Below are 27,397 nucleotides of genomic sequence, written 5' to 3' on the forward strand. Positions count from 1 at the left end.
AGTTAGACTTGGAAAAGTCCTAACCCTACTACAAATATTCAACCCATTCATAAGGATTTGATCATATATTTTAAAACAAGTTTACTCAAGGGCCAAACTGACCCTATACAGTTTAAGATGTACTTTGTATCCCCATGTCCCCCTAGAGTGTCTGCCCTAGCACACATTAGCCCTTGGAATTCATTATGTCTGTGTTCATTGCCAAAGCATATCTGTGCTCACCACCCTACTGTGGTTGGATGTGAGCCTTAAGATTGGTCAGATATGACACAGTGTGCCATTATCTAATACACTGTAGGTAATGTATTTATGTTAGTATGAGGCTTCCTATTGTTCACTTATGGCAAATGGATAAGTGTATGTGTATTTTCGATCTGGAGAAACATACATCAATCATTCTATTTTAATGTTTGGACCATTTTGGCTTAACAATACTTAGCTTTGTTTACATAAAAAACAGGAGATCAGGCTATGGCTAATGACCTGGCCTCTATTAAAATCTAGTCATACAAGTGTTCTGTTTCAAACACAATGGAATGAATAGGCAAAATTACATAAAGCTTGAACCATTTAAATAGATTGTGTATATTTAGCCCTGCTATTAACATTGCTAATTATTAACACATTACAGACTAGGCAAGTTATGTTTGAATATTGTGCTTGGAGATACATCCCTAGGCTAACTAGATAATGTTTTGTTGTGTATTTACAAGCACAACAGGGTGTTGTTCTGTGCCTGATGTAATCATCTTAATTATGAAATGTGTCTTGTATTCCTAGGTCTTAATATCCGGAGAGACAGCAGACAGTCCACACACCCCTACGGCCTGAGGCTCTTCTCAGAAATATCTGGCTGCTGTAGGAGGTAATGGTTTCATCCAGCTGACAGAGGATGGAGATTGGAAGGACTGCTATGACCTTTGTTTCTATTCCTTTGGCTAATGTTACCCATTCAGTGTGCTTGCAAAAACCATGGTGACAGTGAAGGCGGAACAGTGGCCTGCTTGTAGGCACTGGGGCGTCACACTACCAGGAAAGGGTAAGCCTTTACTTGGATTTTCAAAGATGCCGATAATGGGACCAGCATTGTTTTGTAGGTACGACTCTCGTGTTCATTGTGCATACCTGGACTTGATATTCCTGAACCATATGTTGTTTTTGTGCATGTTGTTGGTGTTTCATTAATTAAATATACCATTGGTAAAGTAGGATATCTGTCTTGGTGGAAGTATTTCCACACGTAGCAAAGAGCACTGTAGGTCTTTGGTAGACACTATTCCCTCACACAAACCATGAGACAATGCAACTGCTGCAAATTATGTCTCTATTTAGAAGCTAAGTTACAATATGACACTTTACCCACAATACACTAAATGTCTCTGGCCTTCACAACACACAATTTACAATTAAAGTAGACTTCCAGGCAAAATTTTTGGCCCTAAGTGCTTAATGGATTAATTGTCAAAGTACTAAATTATGGACCTAAGGGTCGAAACTAAACACATACATGCAACACAGAGCACAGGACAATGCAACCTTAGCTTGCACTACATTTAAGTAGTACACACATCTCTGGACCACGCAATAAGGTAAAGACAGCTCTAAATGTTTTGAGATTGGTCTGAAACGTCAATTGAGCAGCCATTATACTCACTTTAAAATGTTGTAGTGTACTCTAATGTTACACACTTGTCCCTGTGGAACAAACTATTGGAGTGTTCTAAAGTATGGCTCGTAGTTTTTTTTTGTCTTGTTGTGGGTGAATGCTTTGATATGTGTATTATTTCACTCCAACCAAACTTTGCCCAAATAAGACATAGGATTAGAGTTTGCAAACACATTGCAGGCCCATTTTGAACTGAAATGTAGTTTAATACACTTGGAAATGAGTGCTTTAAGTGATGTAGTAGTCTCAGTGTACTGATGTTACAATGTACTGACAAGCGCCAATATGTATGATTTTGATCAGAAAGAATAATATGTCTACAATAACCAACAACCAAACAGTTATAAATTACTGTGTACTTTAATAGTCATTACACAATGTATTTACATTTAACAAAAAATGACAAGAAAAAAAATTAATAGAATAAATGGACATTTGGGGCCTGACCCCACATGCCTGGCTTCAAGTTTGCCGTGATGTGGAGGACTCAGAGCAAGCATCCGAACTCTCTTGGTCAGCAGGTTGAGACCGAGGGCGTGACAAAGGGCCAGGGGAATGGGCAGCAGACACAGAAGGGACAGGGGCCGGAGAAGATGAAATTGGAGAAGAATTATGAGTAGAGAGCTGGTGTCCTGGGGGGGGTGAAGGTAGCGTGTGTGCTATGAGTTGAAATGAGGGAAGAAGTGACAGTTGCTGGAAGGTGTGGGGAGTGGACATGCAATATGTTTTCCAATAGGGTGCCAATATTTGATAGTGTATTATTAAAAGTGGTGAGTTGATTGTCAAATTTGTTTTCCGCATCAGAAATAGCCATGCTTGCACGCTCATCTAGGGCTGAGAGCTGGGGCTCTTGTGGAGGCCCCCCGCCAGTTTGTTGAGCTTGCCTCCTTGCATCAGTGATTTTTTTAAGCCTTTGTTTATAGTCTGCCCATCTATCAAAATTGGAAATAAAAATATGCCTTTAAATGGTTTGATAGTCAAAAACATGCAACATAATAGTGTCCATTTTCTATTTACACACAATTTCACACTACAATTACACTGTTAAATGTTTGTGGCTTTGCAAGGGTGGATAATGGACCAAACGTGACCTTTAGAATTGTAAAAGTACACTTGGAGGCAACCATGGCCATTTGCTAGTTTAAAAAATGCCTTGACAGACAAATGACTTACACAGACACAATATGTGTCAAGCTCACAGTTGTCAGACTTGTACTATGTTTTGAGGCATCAAACAGAAATTGCGGTTTTGAACAAGCATTTTCATTGTACTGTTTCTGAACTTCATGCATGAGACACTGACATAGCATTGATTTTTGACGTTGTCCTCCCATATTGTATATTTTTTAATGGCGCTCAGCTGTCTGTTTCCAGAATAAAGTTGATGAATGACTTCTTCAAATAGAATATTTAATTTGCGTTCTGTAAAATTTAGTCTGCAACGGGTTTTCGCACCCGTCTCCGGTGCTGAGCTTGGCCCTGCGATAGACATAGTTATCTAGAATAGAAATGAAGTGTGATCATTGACAAATCAAACAGTCATGTTAAAGTTTGCTAATTTGAAAACCCCACTCCCTTAATCGGCTTTATTGCATGCTTAAACTAAACAATGTATTCCTCATGCACCTTAATATATAAATGCTTGTGCTTTCTAAATATACACCTGTAACTTATAAAACTGGTGAAAAAAAGGGGGTTAAGTCACAGAATCATCATTTGCAAAATACTTTCACTACTCAGTTTTGACTTTATTACATTGTTATTCCCCCGCTAGGTTTCGAAAGCAAATACTTTTAAAAATGGACAAATGCAACACCAGTAAAAAGGAAAGGAGGGCGTAACAAAAACAGCAGCAGTTTAAAAGTCCACACAATAAAGTCTTTACACTTCCCAAACAAGTGTAATGGGCCTCCATCCCCTTCTGAGGCCCAGATAAATGAAGGTCAATTGGTCAGTTTCAATTCTTATCACTAAGTAATCAGCAGTGTTTGAAGTACAGAGAACTCGCCTATCTCCAAGTCAGATTCCTGAGCAGAGTGGATGTATCCAACCAATTTGGTTTGAAATCTAGGGAGATGGCAAAAGAGAGGCATAAGGATGATTGAGAGTATAGGCAATATTGTACATACATGCTTTTTGGACACCAAAGATAGTAGCTAGATACATTTCAATTAATCAGACCAACAATGCTATAGTCTGCTTGTTCTTGGGTTTTGTTTGGGGAACCCAGTAGCAGAGTGTTGCAATAAATGTGACACTTTGTCTGTACATTTCGAGCCCAAGCAAACTTTTTGAAAGTTGCAAGCACAGTAACATTGCTTTATGCCTAACAAGTTTGGTTCCTATTCTGAAGTAAACATGTATCTACTGAAATATATCACATCAAATAGTACTTACTGTAATAATGTTTGAGCAATCACAGGGAAAAAAACTCTAGAAATATTTGATACAAGCCAGAGCCTGCCTGCCAAAAATTGGAAATTAGCAGGAGTGAAGGAAGAGCCCAGGTGGGTATAAATCCAGATTTAATTGCTAGGCCAGGTGTACATGAGTGTCATCCTCATTGCAAAGCATGGAGTACTCGTCTCATCGCTCCGTTCTCCATTTTTTTGGTTTGACAGACAGCCATTTTAATAACTGGTGTAGGAAAGATCTGCATGGTACGTGAGCTCGCCCATACATGCTCAGAGAAACAATCAGAGCGTAGAGTACTACAGAGTAGAATAGAAGAGAGAGGAAAAATGAGATTAGCCGTTTTCAGTTGGCGTGAGATGAGGGTTCTGACCGAGGGCATGGACAGCATTCCCTCGGGCAGATACATTTCAAATGAAGTTAAATTTCGGGCCTACGAAAGGGTCCGCAGATACCTGCGCCTGCGATTCAACTGGCGCAGGTCAGAGGGTCAACTTCAGAGGAGCTGGAGCAACCACCACCACCGTCAACCCCAGCTGCTGAGTGAGCTCAGGGAGGAGATTAGATGTGACTTCTCTATTAGTCGCATAAATTCGAGCACAGACATACATATTTAGTATAATGTTCAAAAACTGTTAACCCAAATCACATGACATGGCCTACCACTACATATAAATCTTCCTCCAGTCTTCCTAGAAAGGTTCCTCCCCCTCCAATGCAACCTGCTTTTGCTCCTCTCTCATAATTTTTGTGGCTGAACATTTACTTTTCTTTAATGATTGAGGGTCAAATTTCAGAACATTAAGGTAGGTTTTGGATTCCAACTCTTGACCCCAGTGCAACTCACTCTTGATGCAAAAGTGCTACTCACTAAGGCAACTTGTTGACCTTACCTTAAGAACATTTTGAATATTACAGTGGCAGATTGTTAGGAACTCCTTCAGTCAGCACGACAAAACCCGGAGTCTACTCCGAAGTCTGGTGTTCGCTGGAGCCCCTAGTGGTGGGGACAGACTTGGCTGCAGACAACGGAGGGTCGTGTAGTGTGCACTGACTGGGGAGAACCCTGAGGTAGCAAAGTAGACACAGCAATGAGAGATCCAGGCAAAAGGTCAAGGGCCGGCAGCAAGCAGCGATACCAGATAATGAGCCGAGGTCAGGGGTCACAGGCAATACAACGAGGTCCAGAAACAAGCCAGGGGTCATACACGGGAAATCCAAACTAGAATACAGAACAGGAGCAGGGAAACAGGAACAGGAGCCTAGCTACACAGGAAGCTATAACTGGCAATGAGGCTAAGTCCTCATAGCCTTAAATAGCAAGGAGAGCCAATAGGAGTCATAGTAATAAAACCCCTCCCACTGCATAATCTCTGCACCGAGGAAAATACAGGCAATCACAAGACAGCACCAATAAATATAAATCAAAAAGACTCTCACCAGAGTCTACTCCATAGGCATAAATTGCCCTACCTTTCCCTGCTGGTATGTGCCCGGGTGTCAGCCCGCTGGCCGGGCGCTGCGGCCTCCGGATTACAGCGTCCCGGTTATTGCCTAGGCAACCGGGACGTCAGAGGCGGAAGTGACACCCCGGTCGTCATGGAGACGGCCGGGTCGTCTGGGAGAGCCGGAAGCGAGCCGCGGCGGCCCGTCAGGGAGCCGCGGCTCGTAACACAGATATGTTTTTGTTATTGCAAAAAGATCTGAATGCCATATTTGAAAACCATGTCCAGACTCACCGTTGTCCTTAGATAATTTTCACTTATTAGCAGGTCAAACAAAAATACCTACTGTATTATATCTACCTAATCAATCATTCATTATCTGACTGTTTGAATTATGATGGGGCCCCAAAAAAGGACTATTTCAAAATTACAGACTTAAACAGAGATAGTCCACATCCCTAAGCCAAAAGCAAACATTTGAAGTGGTGTGTGTCTGTCATGTTTATATCCTTTAAGAGAAGTGAATATTTATCTGTGGTGGCAATTATAAGTTTCACAATGTCTGATCATATGATTATCAGACTACATCTATATAATTGTTAAGCAGGTTAATCTTCGAACAGTACACTTATATTTTTTTATTCAAGCAAACCGTACATGTTGGCAACGGCATCACCAAGATGTGGAGGAGGCGGAGGCCAAAGCCGAGATGGAGGCCGAACCCCAGCCCGAGGCCGATGACAAGTCGGGGGCCGAGACCGAAGTGGAGGCGGAGCCCGAGGACGAGGCCATGACCGTGCACCAGGAGGAGGAGGTGGTGCCAAAAGTTGGAGAGGCCTTGGGAGATAGTAGGTATTTTCATTAAAGCCCTTACATTATTTTATAACATTTAGATGTCCATTGTCCTGGTAATAGATCCTCGATGTTACACATGATCAATTAAAGTTGACATAAATGTCACAGGTTTCCATAATGATGGGACTGCAAAGTATTTTTGGAAAATACACTCTACACGCCCCCTCCCCTGTAATTGTGTATATATTATATAAAACTGCCACACAAAAGCCTTACGCCTCGTGCTCCAACTGTATTTGGCATCCCATTAGACATTGCTGTCCTTTTATAGTAGCGTATGTAACAGTACCCACTCTGCTAACTCCTGTCTGTTTTCACAATTACATGAAAAATACGTACATAGGCGCTCATGGATGTTCACATAAGGAATAAATTCTTCTTGCACCAACCAGATGGCATGTACAAAGAAAAACAATATATAGTGTAGTATATTTCAACAAATTGTTCTTATTGTATAGGGTTCCCAAAAAGTTCCCAATGAGAGAAGTGAGGAAATCGGAATTCTTCAACACCCTAAGTGTTTCAATCGAAATCCTATATGGTATGTGCTTACAAGATAGATTCTTTTATACTTGCATTGTACAATCTGACGGAAATATACCGATAATCCTTACAGGAATCTCTTCTCAGCCATCATCATAAAAATAAAAATAATACTACATAGTGTATTACAATTTTTAATAGTATAAAAACAAGTAAAACATAAAACAGAGAATCCTCCACAAGTGAGGATAATGCCCGTACCGCAAAAAGCAAGTTCAAAAGCATGTAGAAGGACTTTTTTCTAGTCACTGCTGATGTGAGTTCACTTTATATAATTATTGCCCATGAATTAGGTATGCAGGCCACAGAATTTTATTTAAATAGGACTACGTATTCTGAAGATACCAAATTGTTTTTGATGGAAGGAATAACATTTATTCTCACTCAAAATTACTTTAGATTCAAGGATCAGTAGTATGTACAAGAAGTCGGCACGGCCATGGGAACCTGGTTCGCCCAGAGCTATGCTAACCTGTTTATGGCTTGGTGGGAGGAGTTCCATGTCTGGCAGTGGCATGACGTTGGGGGCAAGCCTGGTCCAATGGTATCGTTATATAGACAAAATATTTTTTGTGTGGCAGGGCAATAAGGAAGATTTGGACCGTTTTTGTTCTTATCTTAACAATAATCATTTAAATATTCATTTGACTTTTGATCCTAGTCAGGTGTCGGTTAATTTCCTGGACATCACTGTTTATATTAAGGATTTATGTATGCCTGAAATTGGGGGGGGGGGGGGGGGGATGAAAAAAATAGAAAACCAAACCCATTTACGAGCAAGTTTTCATGAATTTTTTTTCCTTTCTTTTATGTAAATAGTTGAATATCTTTGATGTGGTTATAAATATGATGTTTAAATCAAACAGAATCATTGGTGTGTGTGTCTTTATTAATATATTACAATTGCACAACATGTGGGTATAAGGACAATAAAGAATGGATATTTCAATAAAACAATAATAGCATTTAAGGTAGATTGTTTTGTTACTACTACATCATCATTGCACCATTTATATAGCACCACTAATTCTGCCTCAGTGTACAGAGAAGGCAATCTGTCCCAAAAGAGCTTACAATGTAAAAGCTGTAACACAGACAGATTCAGGTAAATTTGTTAGCAGCAAATGACGATACACTAGTATAGATTAGGATTTTTGAAGGAAATCCACATTAACAAGTTAATAACACTACCCTCGTTTCTGTCCCACAAGTCCGATGCCTTGGGGTCATCCTTGATTCCTCCCTCTCATTTAAGCCTCACATTCTGTCCCTCTCAAAATCCTGCTACTTCCACCTTCGGAATATATCTAAGATACGTCCCTTTCTCACCATGGAAGCCACGAAAACCCTTGTTTACTCGCTTGTTAGCTCTCGCCTTGACTACTGTAACCTCCTTCTCTCTGGCCTACCTGATTCTCGCCTTGACCCTGTTAAGTCTATCCTCAATACTGCTGCCCACCTCATTTTTCTCTCCCGCCGCTCTGTATCTGCAGTCTCCCTCCAACAGTCACTAAATTGGCTCCCCATACCCTACAGAATTAAACTTAAACTACTCACCCTCACCTTTAAAGCTCTTAGTCAATCTTCCCCTACCTACATCTCCAATCTCATTTCTACCTACTCTCCTACCCGCCCCCTCTGCTCTGTCTGTGACCGCTGCCTCACTATTTCACTGATCACCTCCTCTCACTCTCGTCTTCAGGACTTTGCCTGGGCTGCTCCCCTGCTGTGGAACGATCTTCCATGTTCCATCAGGTTAGCATCTACTCTCAAAGGCTTCAAGCGTGCCCTTAAGACTCATTTCTTTATTCAAGTCTATCAGTCCTCCTCCTAACTTTACTTGTCCTGACTCTCTCCCCCAGTTAGTACCACCCTATTTGTGTCTCCCCCTTCCCTTTAGGATGTTAGCTCTCATGAGCAGGGTCCTCTTTCCTTGTGTGCTCCTTCTACTGTTCCTTCACCCTCTGTACCTCTTGGCCTGCTTCGCTAACCCTGTTTTCCCTGTCTTCTTAAGTTTTGGCCTTCTTCTTGCTGATTTCTACCATCCCTTTCCCTATCTGTCCCAGATATAATCTGATTTGCTTTACCCTGTCACCTGTGTTTGTATACATTTTTGTATCATGTTGTGTCTTGGTTCTGTTTTCTGTATATGTAATGTACGGCGCTGTAGACCCTTTGTGGCGCCTTATAAGTCAAAGATAATAATAATAATATAAACATGGGAAGAACACTTATTCCATACACATAAGGCAATGGTCGGGAATCAAACTCATGACACCAGCACAGGTTTGCATTTGCTCTTTGCATTTCACAAAAAGGAACCTGTGCCCTCAAACAACAATCCATCCCTCCAAGAGGTAGACCATCCGTAGTAATAGCATACACATAATGTGCCTTGGGGGCCATAATCATTAAGGTATATGCCAAATGCCAAAATTAAAAACTTCACACAATCATGTGGCATTGTAGTGGTAGTCAAATGTTAACTAACAACGTTTGAGTAAACTCATGCAAACGTTGAAGAGAACAGACAAACTCCACACAGATAAGTCCATCGTTGGGAATTGAACTCATGACCTCAGTGCTGTAAGGCAGAAGTGCAAGCTACTAAAACCACCATGATACACGACTGTGGTCAGCGTTCTGTTTGGGTAAAGCTGAGTACATAACCTGAAAGCCGTAGATGCCGATAAAACAAGGTTTCCAGACAATGTGGCATTTAACTCCAAGGAACCTGTCCCCTCCAAATCAACACCCCCCTGCTTAGGCCATTCCTAGTAATAAATGTCAGCATGTACATAATAATGTGCATGTGAACTGTGGGTCATCATCCTTTTGGAAAAAATAAAACATTAACATTGTCAGCCAGAAAAAAAGCAATTTGCCGTTAGAAAGTTGCATTTGAGTGGGAGATGCATGTTAAATATGAGGGTAGATTTGTCATTGTGGTCGAGCGTGTAGTATATCACTTTTGAAGGACAAAGTAAAAAACAAGCTGGTTTGGGCCAAGTTCCTGTGGTGTTTCTTTCATTAATGAATAAAGTCCACAAGCTGCACACAGATGCTACGGCCATGCTTGGTATTCAAACTCATGACGCCGCTTTTGTGAAACCAAAGTGCTAACCACTAAGGTACCTGTGAGATTCATAATTGGCATATATTTTTTATTAATAATTAAGAGTACTATTAACTAGCACTTTCATCTATAGCACGCATGCTGTATTGTTGAGCTTTTTTTTTTTCAAAAAGACCGTTGCCATTGTGGTTAGCTAATCCACCTTCCAAAAATGGAGTAATGAGTTCTAATCCTGACTCACACCCTTTATCTGTTCGGGGGTTGTATGTACTCTACTATGTATCAATTATGGAAGATTACACTAGGCATTTTTTTAACGGTCGAGACATAGTTATAAAGCAACATATATTTTAAAGATTTATTATGCATATTTCTTTATGCTAGTGAATTACATGCATTTGCATCAACATGCGCTCTGTTCAACTCAAACACAAACAAACCCATCATACGATCTATCTTTCATGTAGCCGAGCCAGAAGGTGTGTGGATTTAGGTCATTAAAAACACTCCAAAGTCATTGTTCAAAGTTTGCAAAACATGTAAAATGTGAAAAGGAATAATGAGGTTACAACTTTCCTGCATAAATACACACTGGATTGTGTTTTAACATTTGAAAAACAAACTCGTCGGACCTCCCACATTTGGCGTGACGTATACATTTCTTATCTTAACGTTCCGGAAGTTAACGTAGAGGAACTTTTAAAGTGGGTAAATTGCTTAGGATCCATTGCATATTATGTTCCGTTGCGTAAAGGACTAAAGGTGGGTGTGTTTTTCGACTTTGCGTTCCTTATTTGAATTGCGAATATCTTAACTGTCCCCGTTTTTACTTAAAGCACTCAACGCAACTTACAATGAGGAAAGATAAGATCCGTTCTTTAATGAATCAGGCCCTATATGTGCAAGTTCTCATTCATTATAATATTTAGTGACTACATATATTATATTACAATATTTGTTTTCTCAGAATATTATATATTCTCCATAAAGTATTGATAATTCTTTCTGTCCATAGTATAAAATGGTCAATTTGAAAATAAATTGCAGGCTTTTAATGAAACACACTATAACAGTGAATTTGTGTTTCAGAGTAAAAAGTGGTTTGTGATGTCTTGTCTAATGGGTGCTGACCGCTGTATCCTGTGAGCAAATAATACATTTTCTTTGGTAATGATATTTTTAATTTTTCATCACAACTGAATGAATCTTTGTAGCGCAATGTGCAATAGGTCAGTAATTGCTAATTAACATGTAAATTATTGTGAAGTGCTGCAATGAATGTGTACCTAGGTCGGCTTTCATGATTATGATAATTACTTGTGATATTTGTAACATGATCACATACACAGTAATATACTTGTAAATAGCATCAGTACATTACCAATTATTTAATCATTGTTATCATTTTTATATCAGTTCACCATAGAGACCCATGGCCCCAGACATGCTCACATATGTATAAAATAAATAAGATTGTAAGAGGATAATTTAAATGATCATTGGTTTTTCATGCTGGCAGACAATCAGAAGAAAACAAATGTGGTAAGATGATGGAATGGTGATGATGATGCCTAGGCCTACCTGCCCTTTGAACAATTTGGGGCCTGCTAATTTCTTAGAGGTGCCACTAGTTTCTAGTGAATTAAAAATCTGAAAATTAATGCAGAGTATTGGCATAGCTCACATAATGGCTGCCCAATTTGTGGGCTTTTGTTACTTGAGGTGTAAACTGTCCAATTTAAAGGAAGACATGAGTCAATATTTGTCAAAATCTCCCCCCAAATTTTTGGGGGATGTGGTATTATGTTGTACATCCTTGGGTCCCATGCTACTAATTTGGAAAGTATATCATACAATTAACAGGAGGTCTCTCTTTGAGAATGGCAATTTATATTTAAGATATTCTAATATTTTCATGGGTTTTGCTTAACTTTTCTCTTCAATATGTTATAGTAGCATATTTTCTGGATTTAAACGGCTACATGATAAGTTATCTATAATATTCTAATATATTTTATAGCACTGTATTACCATGGTGGAAAAAATTGAATCATACAAATAAATAATATTACAAATTCATTCATGAATATAGAGGGAAAATGTAACATTAGTAAACTATGTTACTGTAAATATTACACAGTGAAAAATAAAAAAACTGGGAGGACCACACGTCCTAGAGAGTTCTTGAAAATCTCCTAGGCAGTTTGTTTAAACCAAAATGCAGTTTATTCCATGGATAGCAATACAAACATGTGGATATACAATCACCAGACAAATGTGATTATTTGCACATAAAGTATACACACGACAGAAGCGCAATTCCTAGTCATCAATCCAAGAACACCCTCAGTACAGTAAAAACACAGGTTATATCCACTTCACTATTCCCGTATTGGTGGAGCAAATGGTGGGTGAACTAGGGGCAGTAGCCAAGTTATGATAGCTGGGTCAGTGATAAGACATAATCCTGAGGGACCACCCCCACGGTGACTGGGGAGTGTTGGCTCCCTGTGGAGACAGTACCTAGGAGTCTAATCCAGGGATATTAGTATAACATTAATACCACTTTCATACTGCCGCCCCGGGATATTGCCGGGGCACAGGGCAGTATAGATAAGAAGAATCCCGGGTCGGGCGGGTTCATACTGCACCTTTCTAGTCCATTAGAAATGACGTCATTTTAGTACCCAGAGGTCCCCCTGACAGCCGGCAATGCACCGGAGACACCACTGGCTGAAAAGAAGTTAAGTAAACATTTCTTATGTATTTTTTATTAATTAAAATCTTTTTTTTTTTTACAGTATGAATGGTGAGACCCGGGAATTAAACGGGTTGCACCATTCATACTGCAGGCGAGCGGGATCCAACACGGGATCCTCGCAAAACCCCGGGTCTAAGTCCTGGGATTTTAGACCCGGGATTTTGTGGTTGGACTATTCATACTGCACCAAGACCCGGGTTTTTCAGCGTGCCTCTGCAAAAACCCAGGTTTTTGGTGCAGTATGAATGGGGTATAACCTGGTTAACTAAACAGGAAAGATTTCATAGAATTATACATGTACATCAATTGTTTAACCCGTCATCTCATCCTCACTTTTCCCTGATTTACATTCCACCTGGTGTCATTTAAGAACAAACACTATTACTAGATTAGATGTCTAGAAAATTAGGATTATGGCTACCAACTCTAAATAACATTATATTAAACAAGTAAAAATGAAATGTACTCATTGTTATGTGGAATTAGTTGCTATAAATTTAATTATGTTTGACAAACAATACCCATCTGCCACTAGCTGATGGGTTTGTTTGTTCTGGGATTTAATCAGATCATAAAAAATACAATAAGAATACTAGATCAATTGCAATATATTTCTAAATAATACAGGTTTAATTAGTTGCTATTTGTTCATCATACCTCTAGTCTGTATAATACAATCTTTTGTATTTTAATATTTGTTACTTTAATTATTAGTGTATTGTCTATGCTTGACACCAAGTAAACATCTGTAGATAATATAATAATGTATATATAAAATACTATTGTGCTACAGGTAGGATAACATTGTTTTATTATATAATTGACACAATTCTATTGTATATTTATGAAAGAATGCACAACTTCTCAGTTTCAAGTACATAAACAATACAAGGGTCAGTACAACTTATATTACTAAAATATTGCTACTCTATTTTTGAACAACGTTCCCATTTCATTAGTCTGCCACATGCTCTGTTTTATGAACTGATTTACCTCTGATAGCTGGAATAGAAGAGAACTTTCACAGACGGAGAGAGAAATGGGCAGATAATTCAATGTACAGCAAGGGGAGGGAAAGTCAACTGCGCTCCCTATCTAGATGGTAGGTTGGAGCTGCCAAAAGGAAAATAAGGTAACCCCTGTCCCTATATAAATACAAACAATAGAAAGAAATTCCTTGGCGCTAGGTTTTACCTGATTCATTCTGGCCAGAACTAGATGTTTATTTTATCTTTCCTTAGAGAAGGACTATTTTGATTATTGACTATTTGTCTTAGAAAGGGTTTACCAGCCTTCACATACATTTTTCTAAATCCACAGTTATTTGCCTAACCGCCAAGGAATTTCTTTCTAAGATAATTCAATGTGCCTGGGCTGGAATTGTTAAGTGAATGGAGCAGAGATGAGTTTTGGACATTACATTCTGCACTCACTCTAAACCTCTGTATTAGTAGACTCAATATATAGAATCAATTCAGTCTCCTATAACTGTTGAGTAGGGATAACTGAAGTGCTACATGGAGAGGGCATAGCTAAAGCCTTAAGAGGAGCATTGCCTAAAAATGGGAAATCCCTTTAAGAATTAAAAAGATAACTAATGTTAGAAACCAGTTGGTATTTCACCAGCTTAGATCTATCTTACTTATGGCTATAAAAGTATTCAACTCTTTGGCATTTAACATTTTCTGTCCTTGTATGAAGGAGTCAAAATAGATTTATCTGGCAATGCTTACCATGGATCAACACAAAACACCTTGTAAATAAAAAAAAAAATTTTTCTTTTTTAATTACAAATATAAAACAAACAATAGTTAATTACACAAGTATTGTCTTTTTCGGCTAAGATAAACATAATTAACTGGACTGATTTAAAAATACATAAAATGGTCAGTTAGTGGTCCCACAGTTGGTTAATGTATTTCCAAGCAAAAGCTTTATGATGACAACCAAATACCACTTTAAAACAAATCTGAGAAAGGTTATTGAAAAGCACCAACCAGGGAAAAGATATAACAAGATTTTAAAGATTGTTAATATCTCCCTGATGAATTGGCAAGTCCATCAGAAAAAAGTAAAGATTGTGGCACAACTGTGTGTTTTTCTAAAACATGCCTTAGCATCTGTGGGAGAACATACTTGTCCGGGCAAGAATGTACTTCTTGGCTAAGCCAATGGTAACTTTGACGATTGTTTTACATAGCAGAGCTGGGGGAAACTGTCCATGGGACAATTGTCCATGTACTTCACAAGTCTGTGCTTTATGGGAGTAAGGCCTGATGAAAAATGTTAATGAAGAAAACTCATGTGAAACCTCTTCTAGAATGCATGTGGAAAATCCACATACCAGGTGGAGAAAGATCTTATAGTCTTGAGACCAAAATGTAACTTTGTGGCCTCGATGTTGAAGCTGCACATCATCCCACGAACACTATTCTTGGTGTTGGTAGCGTAATGCTCTGGGGTTGCTTCTCTGCTTTAGGATCTAAAAAAAAAAATGTGTCAAAATAGAGATCAAATTAGATGGAGTGAAGTGTAAAAGATTCTTGGTGGAAAACCTGCAACCGCCCTACCGTGTGGGCATGCCTATCTCTTTACAAACAATAGACTGTTCTACAACACTGTGCTGCACTTTCCTACTTGTTTTTTCAGCTTTAACTACCCGGTACAGCTGCTGGTGTCTTAAGCTCATTTGCTGCTTGATTGGATCCCGTTGGGTTCTAGTTTGGAATATAGATAGTTATTATTCACCTTAAGGAAAGCAAAAAAACTAGTGAATAATCTAGGACTCCCTCCCTCAATTAGCCTTCAATTAAATCAATAACACCCATGTTTAATAATCAGGCCTCCTTTCAAAGATTAAATTACTATTATTCATATTTATTAAATAGGGATATTTCTCCCCTACCAGCCCCAACATTAAATTAAGAACATTCTCATTTAATAAGTAGGACTTTTTCATCCCCAACTAAGCCCTACATTCAATTAAAAGCACTCAAGACTCCCTAGTATTAAATAAATACTCCCATTACAGGAGATTTCACATGAGTTTTCATCAATGACAGATTTCATTAGGTTGTCCTCCCCATGAGATAGAATGTTCCCTGTATTATATAAAGTAGTGAGTAATTGGTTAAAATATATCTATCATTGGCTTAGAACTGCTTACAAACAAGAAGACAAAGTCTTTCACAATACCAGTTCTGAAAAACATCCAAGAACATACTTCAAAGGTGTCATCACCTTAAATTAATAGGCACCGCAATAACCCCAACATTATATAGCCCCCACCACCACAACATCCTATAATAAAACTGATAGCCCTTACCTCCATTAAATTGATAGCGTCCACTCTCATCACATCATTAATTTAATGGCCCTCTGTGTGTATGATCTCCCCCAATACCCCCTTCTCTGTCTCACATGCTGATGGTAGGAGACAGTTGGAGAGACTCTCACACTTAGTGTGAAATAGAGGGGGGAAGGGAAAGACTCACATGGTGAGGAGGAAACAGAGAGGCTGAAGGGAAACACTCACTGTTTAAGGGGGAGGGAGAGGGAGAAACTCTACTGAGGGTATTAGAGCATTATTTACCTAGATAGCAGGAGCACAGGCAGCTCTATAATATAGAAGTTATTAGTGTGCTGCTCAGAGGATGGAGCGCCCTCTTCTGAGTGCTCCGCATCACCATGCAGCTAGTGTGCTGCCCAAAGGGGAGGAGCACTCTGTCATGTTTGTCAAAGCTGGAAAGCGAGCAGTCTGGAGAGAGTGTCCTGTCTCCTTAGTCCACCTTCACACTCTACAATGGCCAGACAGGTGGACGATTTGGAAGGCAGAGAAACCCAGTTCTAGCCAGGTGCACCAGGTGGATATGTGGGGGCTGTGCTTGATGTAATAGTGAAAGCCTAGCAATAATGCCAAGGAGAGTGAGTGATGACCAGTGTCAATGTTGCTTTTTATTTGCAATTACATAATTTGTTTATTTGACATTTCAGATTATTTTATGCTGGTCAGTGTTACAAATTTACAAATAAATCCATATTAAATTCATGATGTAAGAAAATAAAATGTGAAAATGTAAAGAAACTATTATTACTGATATTGAGCTGATGAATTATTACATTGTACCGCAATATTTATTGAAAATATAACCATTGTTATCTATTTAATTATATGGATATGCCACATAGTTCTCATGGAACTGCATTAAAACAAATTGCATTAAAAAAAAACATTCAGTACATCTGAAAATGTGCCTAGCCTTTCCTTGCATATTCTACTAGTATGACCAAATTAATGTAATCCCAGAGATATTAATCAACCATCCAGTTGGGACTCTGTCCGAGACAAATCTTCATTGGCGTCAGATATATTCCTACTAGCAGATGATCTCACACAGTAGTGCAGCAATTATAGGATAGACTTAACGCAGATAATTTACCTTTTTCTATGGAACGTAAATAACACGTTTCTCTTTTTTTTTTTAAATGCTCAGAGGTCTCATGCATGAGTTACTGGCTTACGTATGCATTTCCAAACCTGTACTAAGGTACCAAGGTCTTTGAGAACTTAGTGGACTTTTGTTTGTTCAGTGTGGAATGATTTGCTCCACTCCTTGAGCACCTGGCTAGAACTGGGTTAAATCAGCTTGCCCTTTTCAAAAATCAACAAAATCTCCCTAGCCATAATTCCACATCATTAAAATAATGTTCTACTGTAACAGAGAAGAGCAATTTACAGAAACTGAAGACTGTTAAAAAGTAGCTGATGAAGATATTAGGAGTAGACAGTATGGCTTTTCATTGTTCATTTTAAAGACAGTTGTGCTTTTTGTAGTTTTAGGCTTGGCTCTACAACCGCAAGATGAAGTATGTAATATTAAACAAGATAAGTGCTTCTTTACAAATGTACAGTATAAGTACTGTGTGATAGATGCCTACAGCAGGAATCTTGACATAGCATGTATCTAAGCAGCATATGGATTCCACCAAGTTACACCTTCTTGTTATGTAACAAAAATGCACCAAATTCTAGCGCTGATAGGTAAGAAATCTAGGATACCACAAGTAATTGCAACAACCGCAGCTGTGAAGGATTAGTGAAATCGTAAATGGTATAACAAAACTACTTCCTTTCAATGCCCATATCCTCTGATTTTATAAAAGAATTTTGATTTAGATAGTAATCAGATTAGATTCTGGAACTTGGGAGATAGACTACGCTTGGGAAAATTCTTTCATTCTACTGGGCACTTTACTTCAGATATTTTAACCCCTTTGACAATATTTTAACTATATCACTACATTAGTATATCGAGGATTCCCTCTATCCTGGTGCTTCTCCCTTAGCACCCTCTCTTTAATTTCCTGGTCCCCTTGTGCCCAGAACCAACCCTGATTCTAACACTCACACTTGTATCGCTTGAACTTCCTCCTGGGATCCTATCAAGTAGTATGTTCCCCTCTCTCTCCCTGGCTCCTCTTTTGTGCTTCCCTGAGACTCCATCCTATCTCCCCTAACACCCTGTTCCTTCCTCGAAGATCCTTTCTCCAGGCATACTCTCCTCTTTGCCGGTCACCCTCTCTTTTCCACTTCTAAGATGATGAAAAATGATGCTATTCTCTCACTTGATTGTAATAAGCCTTTTAACAATAACAAGATAGACACTAAATTATATGGAGTTTTTAATTATATTTATTTAAAAAAAAACACATATTTACATGTGGATAAAACAAAAACCTAAAAGAAAGCAAAATAAAAAAAGAATTCCCCCAAGAATAAAATATGAAAAACAGAAACCTCAATATTAGAATAAAACTTGTCTCTGTAACACTTTGTGCTTTGTGTATCTTTTTATTTCAAAGTCATGTATAGGTCACTCAAGTTTTGTCTCTCTCTGTAGAGCAGAGTGATATTTTTAAAGGGCACAGAACTCTATTATAATTATTTCTAGCCTCATCCTTGTTCTGTGAAATATCAATTAATAAAACTCTCTTAACCTTGATAACTTTTTAGCATGTATTTTAAACAACCTGTAGTACAGGTACCATCAATGGTATTGCTATAAAAAAAAAAAAATATATACACATATATATATATAAATATATATATATATATATATAAATATATAAATATATATATATATATATATTTATATATATGCAATCAACTGAGCATGACATCATACACTGTTATTCATACACACAGAAAATGCTAATAATGTACAAAAATTTGACACCAAGTACAAAAACAAAAAGTACATTGGCAGCATTTGCCATTGTGCCTGCTGCAAGACTGGCTGAACATTGGTCTATGCACCACCTACTATAGAGCGGGTGTCCAACAGCATGCACCATGACCCTACACTTTATGGAATACAGGTTTGGAAAGATAGGTTACTAACTTACAAGCTAAACAGCCATTTTACCCCTGCACACAATCTAAACACTCATTGCAGAGGGGAAAACACTGTTATGCTTTACAGCAGGGTCCAACCTTTTAGCTTCCCTGGGCCACATTGGCAGACGACGAGTTGGTTTGGGCCGCACATAAGATACACTAACAATAACGATAGCTGATCATCCAAAAAACCATAGAAAACATAGTTAACATATACATATATATATATATATATATATATATGTATATGAGAAAAAAAGTGATATCTATCTATATATATATATATATATATATATATATATATATATATATATATCGATATCACTTTTTTTTCAAATCCCCCTATACAACCTTTCAATCGCCCTGTTCAAAAAATCCTCTCTAGTTATTATACTATAATGACTTTTTGTATTGTTTCGATGCAATATCATTTAAGCCAGGCATTGTATATCAGGGTGCCCTGACCAGACCTGCGGTACCTGACATATACACCACTGTGACCCCAAATTGTGACCCGTTTGATAATTACACCACTGTTAGTTAAGGGATAACAACTTATAATGCCCCATTAGTAATACAAGTAGAAGTATGTAGCAGGGAGATAAGGTCCATGATGCTCCAGGACCAGGTGACTTTTATTCACTGGTCAGCGTCCCTTGAAATAATAAAAAAAATCCCCCTTAACTTACCTTTTAATCGGCTTGTTCTCCTGTCCTCTTCTCTTCTCCAATTCTGTGCTGCTGATTGTTCTTCTCGCGCGGGTGACTCCTTTGTGCTGCGCTCCGCAATGGATGTTGGGCGTGATGACATCACGCCCGACATTCACTGCAAGCGCCGCACGGAGGAGGAGACAAGGGAGGGAGCCGGAGTAACAGCTGACGTGACCGCAAGGTAGTTTCTTTTCTTTTGCAGGATTTTTTTTTTCCCATTAAGAGCCCTGCCCCTTGCCACAACCAAAACTCCTTCGGGGCCACATTTACAGGCGTGCTGGGCCAACCCTGCTTTACAGGATGCTCTGTTTGTAACTGTACATTAACACAGTGCATCTATGGCGCATGTGGGCAGTTGAAGAGGTGAGTAAATGCTCCTCACTGATATTGAGTAGCATGCTAGCAGATTTGATATTCATCACAGAAAGCGACTTCTCTGTGTCAGACTTTGGAAGAAGCTGTCAGGAAGAGAGCAAATTACTGCTCTCAATGATGAACATCAAGGACATTAATGTGTTACTTTATATATTTACATTTTGCGCCACCTCTGGTGCTAATATGACCCAATGCAAAATGGTGGTGGCTGCTTGGAAGCCTAAATACCACAGGGGCCTGGTGTACTTATGACTGCTGCAACCCCAAATGCCATACAACTGGAAAATTCTAAATGAAAGCTTCTTAAATGAAAATTTTATAGCTTTATAATATCATGTTGCATAATTTTATATCTGATATTTTGTACTATAGAAATAGCATAAAAATATCTGTACCTCATTTCAGTGACTATTTTCTTATTTTGGGAAGGGGCAATGCATTTTGTTATACAATACAGTCTTACATTTGTCCTAACCATTTTCTTTATATTCTTTACCTGTACAAAATTGCTGGGATATTTTTTATATTACTTTCTGTCTCCTTCCCTCAGACTATGAGAATTTATAGAAGTGTAAAAACTGTTTGACATCTAATGTCTCTTTTTGCAGCTGTCAAATCGAAATTTAAAATCCAACAATGTCTTAAATTGTAACACTTTGGGGTATATTTACTAAACTACAGGTTTGAAAAAGTGGAGATGCTGCCTATAGCAACCAGATTCTAGTTATCATTTATTTAGTACATTCTACAAAATGATAGCTAGAATGTGATTGGTTGCTTTAGGCAACATCTCCACTTTTTCAAACCCAGTTTAATAAATATACCCCTTTGTCTCTGTGCGTTTCACTAGGTAGTTCACTAGAACCTATGTTTACGTTCATTAAAACGTGGACACAGAAAGATCGAGTGGAAAAAAATAAAAATACAAAACATAGTGTGACCTGTATATATGATATAATATATAAACCAAAAACAATATGTGATAAAGAATAAGGCTATTTCTCCCACTGAAAATAATATCACCAGTAGATGGTGTAGGTTAAATAGATTTAATATTCCTTCCACTAACAATAATGTGAATTGCACTCTGCATAAAGTTGTTTTCTGCTCCTAGCCTGCATGGGAAAAATTTGTGGCTCTTCAGTCTTCCTGATACACTGGCCCACTATAATGTGCATTTTATATTGTAAAGTACAATGAATTACAACAGTGCATCAGGGAGACATGAGGTTTGCACTGCGTGCAATATTTCAGACCTTTTTAACTGCTGGAATCTCCATGTCAGTAGATAATACAATAAATGATTTCCAAGGGAAAAGGGATTAAAAAAGATGAGGAGATGGAAGAATGTTAATTTGTCTGGAGAACCTTTATAGTGTAAAAAGTGTGCATGTTATTAAAATATTCTTGCTTGAGAAAAGCTAAGTAGAAGAAAACATTTGATATTAATAGTAAATTACATTTTTATTATACTACAATGCATTCATCCTAGAACCATCCAACTAGAGGCAATGTAAACATAGAAAAATTCATGGATCATCCATGAACTTATGCTGACACTGGGTTTATATTTTTGATTATATTTTTATGTTATTTTATTTATGCACTTTATGGAATACAGTGGAATATGGTGATACTGTGTTTGGCTCACCAAAAAATAAAAAGTAACCCAATGCCACTTGGCTCCTAGAAACAAACCAAGCTTATTGGCACTTGGCTCCCAGAAGCAAAATGAGCCTACTGGCACTACAACAAGAGACCTATCTTCACATCTGTTTGCAGTTGAATATGGACGGGGCACCGGGCAAGTATATTTTGGGCATAGGACTGTGGTAAGCACGAAGCATGAGAATATATCTTGTGGCATAAAACTTATGTGGAGGTTATGAGGCTTTTATACTGGGGCATATAGTTGTATAGGAGGATATGGGGTTGTTTATGTTGCATAGGGCTCTATGTGGTGGGCATACAGCATTTGTGCTTGTTCTGCACAGCATTAATGTGTGTCATTGCATGAACACTAGATATTAGTATTGCGCACCATGTTTAATTCACAAATTATATCCTTTATCACAATATTAACTATTGAGGGATGTAGCAAAGGTCGTTTGTTAAGAAGTTAAAATCACCATAAATTGTTAATTCATCCCTGTTGCTCTCATCTCCCCTCCTCTTCTCCTCTCTTTCTTATCTTTTCTCCCTTATTAAACCCCTTAAAAAACTACGGCCTCTTCAACTGGTTTAACCACATCTTCTTACGCTGCAGTAAGTTATGTATCTATTGATTTTGTTGCCTCCACCGATATATACCTGTTGTTGGATCATGCTTTTCTCACGTTTATGACCTCTAACAAACAAATCTTTTAAAAAAAATTGTTAATTCACCCCTCAAAGTTTGGTTGATTTTACTCTGCTGTCACAGTTTTGTTTCCATTCATTTGAATGGGCATTGCAATTCAATGGGAGCAGAAAGTCCATTGACATGCATTGCCCATTAAAATGAATGGGAAAAGCTCAGCCAGTCACAAGCAATGGTTACATACTGGCCCACAAGCGCCAGCATGTCCAAGCAGTCAATGGCCGCAGGGCTTGCTGGGACTTTTATTTCCACAAGACTTTGTAATCTTTTTTTTATTTTTATATATTTACTTGAGAGCATCTTCCCATTCATTTCAACCAGCAATGTATTTATATGGACTTTCTGCACCCATTCATATGCGGTGTCCATTGAAATGAATTGGAAATAGGATTTCAGCTCACTACTATTTACTATAAATCATTTTTAGCTCTTATTTAACAAGTGAGATTTACAAGCATTTTTTTTTTATTTCATTGGCAGGATTTACACATGAAATATAAAAGACTATTGGGGTTGAGAAGTGGATAATTGGTATTAGGCGTCATTTAATATAGGCTATACAAGTGCTATTGTATGTGTGAGCAAGTAGCTATTTTGACACTCCTGTCCTCAATGTAATTATGCTCATTTTTTTTGCAGCATGCAAGGCGGCAACAGAATCTGTAATTAACATGTTATGCTCCACACATGCTCCCTGACTGATCACAGATAAATGGCAGGTGGTAAAATGTACTTTATTTATAAACCCAAACTGAACAATATTTGCAATTTAATCTTGTATAGTCCTTACTGTGTAGTTAATGTACATTTACTTGAACTGTAATGAAAAACTTGCACAGCAAATGGTCATGCATTAACACTTGTGAAGAGAATGCAGGTGTCACATTTCAAACACAGAGGTGCAGAGGTTTATTTAGTATTTGATCTATTTAGTATTTAATATATTTACCTTTATGTACTTTGTATTAAATCATGAAAACACCTTGAGTTTGGATAAGATAGTTATATTTGTGTTTGGTGTAGATCTTCCAATAGAGGAATAGATTGCACATTTGATTAAACTATTTTCCTGCACTACCATTTATTTTGAGAAAGATCAGTATGCAGGCCCGGCGCTCCCATTAGGCAAGGTTAGGCACTTGCCTAGGGCGCCGGAGGGCGCCACAGAATGTTAAATGACTTTAAAACTGTGCGGCGACCGCTGACCATACCTGTCACGGCCGCCGCACAGCATTCAGATGCACGGGGAGGGGGGGGGGGGGGGGGGGGAAGAGGCTATTGCTCACCACCGCCGCCTCTCTGCTCCGTCTCCTCCCCTCCACTCACTAGTGTCAGTGAGTGGAGGGGAGGAGACGGAGCAGAGAGGCGGCGGTGGTGAGACAAGGTAAGGAAAGACTGGGGGAGGGGGGAGGAGGAAGGAGGGCACCGATTTTGTAAAAATGCCATGGACCCTAGCACCGGCCCTGTCAGTATGGCAACTTCCAGTCAGCCAAGTTGACCGAACTGGTGCAAGACAGTGTAAATAATCTATTTAAACAAAAACAGGTAAACTGTGGTACTGGTGTTAGCTAATAGAATAGACGTATGATCAAACACAATCCAAGGGGGGAATTCAATTGATGCATTACTCATGAGAGTAAAGCGGCATGCGCACTATTACTGTTAGTACGATAATGTTAATGCAGATTTCTGCTCGCGGCTCTCAGAGCTGAAAGCAAACATCCGTACTAACGGTAATTATGTGCACTATTACCGTAGTAGCGATATTAGTGCGCATCTTACATGGATTATACAATTTAATCGCTAACGCAGTGATTCCCAAACTGGGTGCCGTGGCGATCCCAAAGGTGTGCCATGGCCAGGGCTGGTGGAAAGCATGGCGGGGTGGTACTTGGTAATTATTTTGGCTTAGGAGTGCCTTAAAAAAAGAATGGAGACCCTAAGGGTGCCTTGAACTGAGAAAGTTTGGAATCCACTGGACTAACTAATTTCATAGAGGTAACACTTGTTCGGAAACAGAGGGCTTCTGTGTAGTGAAAGCTTGAAAACTATAGAATTATTTAACCATCACAAACAGTATCATCTATAGAACACTTGGGTAACTTTTTACATTGCTACATTGTTTTTAAGGTCACAAATGAATATTCTTGTGTAGTACAAACATGTATTTTGACGTTTTGTTTTCCTCCGCGACAATCATGGTGTTTTATCTTGCATATAAATTAAGGTTTATCGTAACTTTTATTGATAAATAAAACATCAGATGTCCCTTCTATTGAATCATAATAAGACCATTTACATTCTGTTTCATTATATTTCAATTGAAGTTTGAAATACAGTATTAATAATTATAAGGAAATTAAGAAATGCAAGCAGTATGACAATTTTATTTTAATATAGAACAGAAATACATACAGCCAAACATGCTGTTTGTGTAACAGCTTCTTCTAGAACAATATCTTAATTAAAGCAGATCTTTTTATTGCCAAATAGTATAATACATTTCATTTCACAAACAAGAACAGCATTATGAGATACCTAAAAGAACAAATAAGGAAATATCTGCATCTCTTCAGGGTTTAATGACATCTTGCTATTTCTTCATGTCTAGGATTGCACTCCCAGGACCACGGTGCTTTGCACTGCAGATGTTACAGAAATAGACAGGTGACATCTAGAAAAAGATGCAATAAATTAATGCCTGCTAATGCTATGTCAGTAAAATATCATTATCCATCAGTTTAGAAGTAGAATTCCAACAAAAACACAGAAAATGTACTACTATTTGAAGCTGAAGTTACACTACAACACAAACTGCTACTTATTTGGGACCAGACATTCCCTCTGATTCAGCCGGTTCCCACAGGACCTAGACACACTTGTTTGCTTCAAACACCAATGGTGGAGCTGATGCTACTCCTCTGTAAACTTCCAACTCCTGAATGAGAAGTTCAAATGAAAGAAGCAATAACGACGCCGTACTTCTAAAAGAGACCCACCTTAGCAGAAGAGAACATCACTAGATCACTGCAGCCCTTGTGAGTTTAACTTGTGTGGATGGAACTCTGGACTCCAGATTAATTAGCTTCCGGTATTATAGCATCTCTCATTGATCTTCAGTTTTCATTAGAATTATCATTTAAGTGATCAGTAATTACATGTATTGGATGCTATTCCACAATATTTACAACAATTTAAGCCATCAAGCAATAAACTACATCTGCTCCAAATTGACTGCACTTCTTTAACTGCAGTGGACATTGCAATTAGGTATTTCTTCTATTTCCCTTTTTGCCTTTTAAAATTGCTTTTCTTACGCTCCTCTCATTGCTTTATCTTTAGATCGTCCTTTACCCTTCCTGCAACACACACCTTTGTTCACATTGCCCCTTCATTACTCCACTAACCCCTATATTAGCACTCATGATTTTTTTTCCTATTTATATTCACTAACTGTAACTGACTCATCCTGTCGCTGGAAAATAAAAGGTCACATCTTCTTTCCTATCTTTCTCTCTCTCTGCTTCTATTAGTTGGTGATATATCACATAAGTCCCCCTCACTTCTCTCATACATGTATATCAGAATACTACTGAAATTCAGCAAACCTCAAACATATAACCTGTCTCTCTGTCTCTTGCAAAGTACTTTAAATTTGCCCTTTGGCATGCATGCTTTTTATAAGAGACGTAACTCCATACACAACCTCTTCCTCTAAAACAACCTCAACCTTCTGGAAATAACAGTAACATGGGTTGCACAATCAGACACTGCTTCATCTACAGCCCTTTCACAAGGTGGCCTCCATTTCACCCACACCCCCAGACCTGGAGGCAGACAAGGAGGTGGTGTTGGACTACTTCTCTCCCCACAGTGCACATACACCGTTCTACCACTTTTGAAGTACATGCTACTCAGATTTTTAATTAATTCTCTAAGCGTGGACCTAGACCGCACCAAAAATTTCTTGAACATTTTTCTGCATGGCTCCCTCACTTGTTATCTTCTGACATTCCCACCATCATCATGGGTGATTTCAACATCCCCAGTGCTTATCCACATTCCAATTCTGCTTCCAAACTACTTTCTCTAACCTCCTCCCTCAGTCTCTCCTAGTGGATTGAATCATCTACTGATCGGGACGGACACCATCTAGTTTTCTCTAGGCTATGCTCAGTTTCTGATTTACTTCACTCCTTTCCCCTCTCGGATTATCACCTTCTCAGATACACACTCACTCCCGGTACTTTAACCTCTCTGTTGTTAAACTCTACCAAGCCTCCTCGTACCCACAGAAAGCTTAACTATTAATTTTCAACAGTTTTCCACCTCTATCCAACACCTTCTCTCCCCAATTTCTACATTCTTCTCCCATGATATGGAGGTACCTCATTTGCACCAAACCCTAGCAACATCCCTTCGACATCGACCTCAATGTCAGCTGTGGCACACTAAAGTAACATGATATCTTCAAAAACTCTCATAAAGTAGAAAGTCACTGGCGGAAATCTCGTGCCTCTAATGATTTCTTCACATATATACGATCTACCATTCCTATCGAAATGCTCTGGACACTTCAAGACAAACATATCTCCAATCTCTCATCTGTGCTCAGGCTTCTAACCCCAAATGCCTTTTTAACACATAAATCTCTTCTCAATCCTCCCACCCCAAAACGTTCAAATACTATTAGTGCCCAGGATTTTGCTTCCTACTTCAAAGACAAGATTGATAAGATTTAAAAGGACCTGGTTCATTATGAAAGGTAAAGCAAAAAGAAAGAGTAACTTTGCACCTT

The 27,397-nt window shown here is 38.5% G+C and overlaps 1 protein-coding gene and 1 long non-coding RNA gene across 2 annotated transcripts in view; one reads left to right on the top strand and one right to left on the bottom strand.

The window, feature by feature from the left end:
* Nucleotides 1-908: 908 nt before the first annotated feature.
* On the top strand, nucleotides 909-6,371 carry LOC142157709 (uncharacterized). Its single transcript, XR_012692580.1, has 2 exons — nucleotides 909-1,039; nucleotides 6,171-6,371. It is a non-coding gene; the product is annotated as an uncharacterized LOC142157709 (long non-coding RNA).
* Nucleotides 6,372-24,966: 18,595 nt separating this feature from the next.
* The window catches only part of VPS41 (VPS41 subunit of HOPS complex), a 199,865-nt gene continuing 197,434 nt past the window's right edge, over nucleotides 24,967-27,397 (bottom strand). Inside the window, exon 29 of the mRNA XM_075212579.1 lies at nucleotides 24,967-25,273. Coding sequence (XP_075068680.1) covers nucleotides 25,193-25,273 — 81 coding nt within the window. The 3' untranslated portion in view covers nucleotides 24,967-25,192. The remainder of the gene's footprint in view (nucleotides 25,274-27,397) is intronic.

Source organism: Mixophyes fleayi, chromosome 5 (genome assembly GCF_038048845.1).
Source record: "Mixophyes fleayi isolate aMixFle1 chromosome 5, aMixFle1.hap1, whole genome shotgun sequence".
In the NCBI taxonomy this organism is placed as follows: Eukaryota; Metazoa; Chordata; class Amphibia; order Anura; family Limnodynastidae; genus Mixophyes; species Mixophyes fleayi.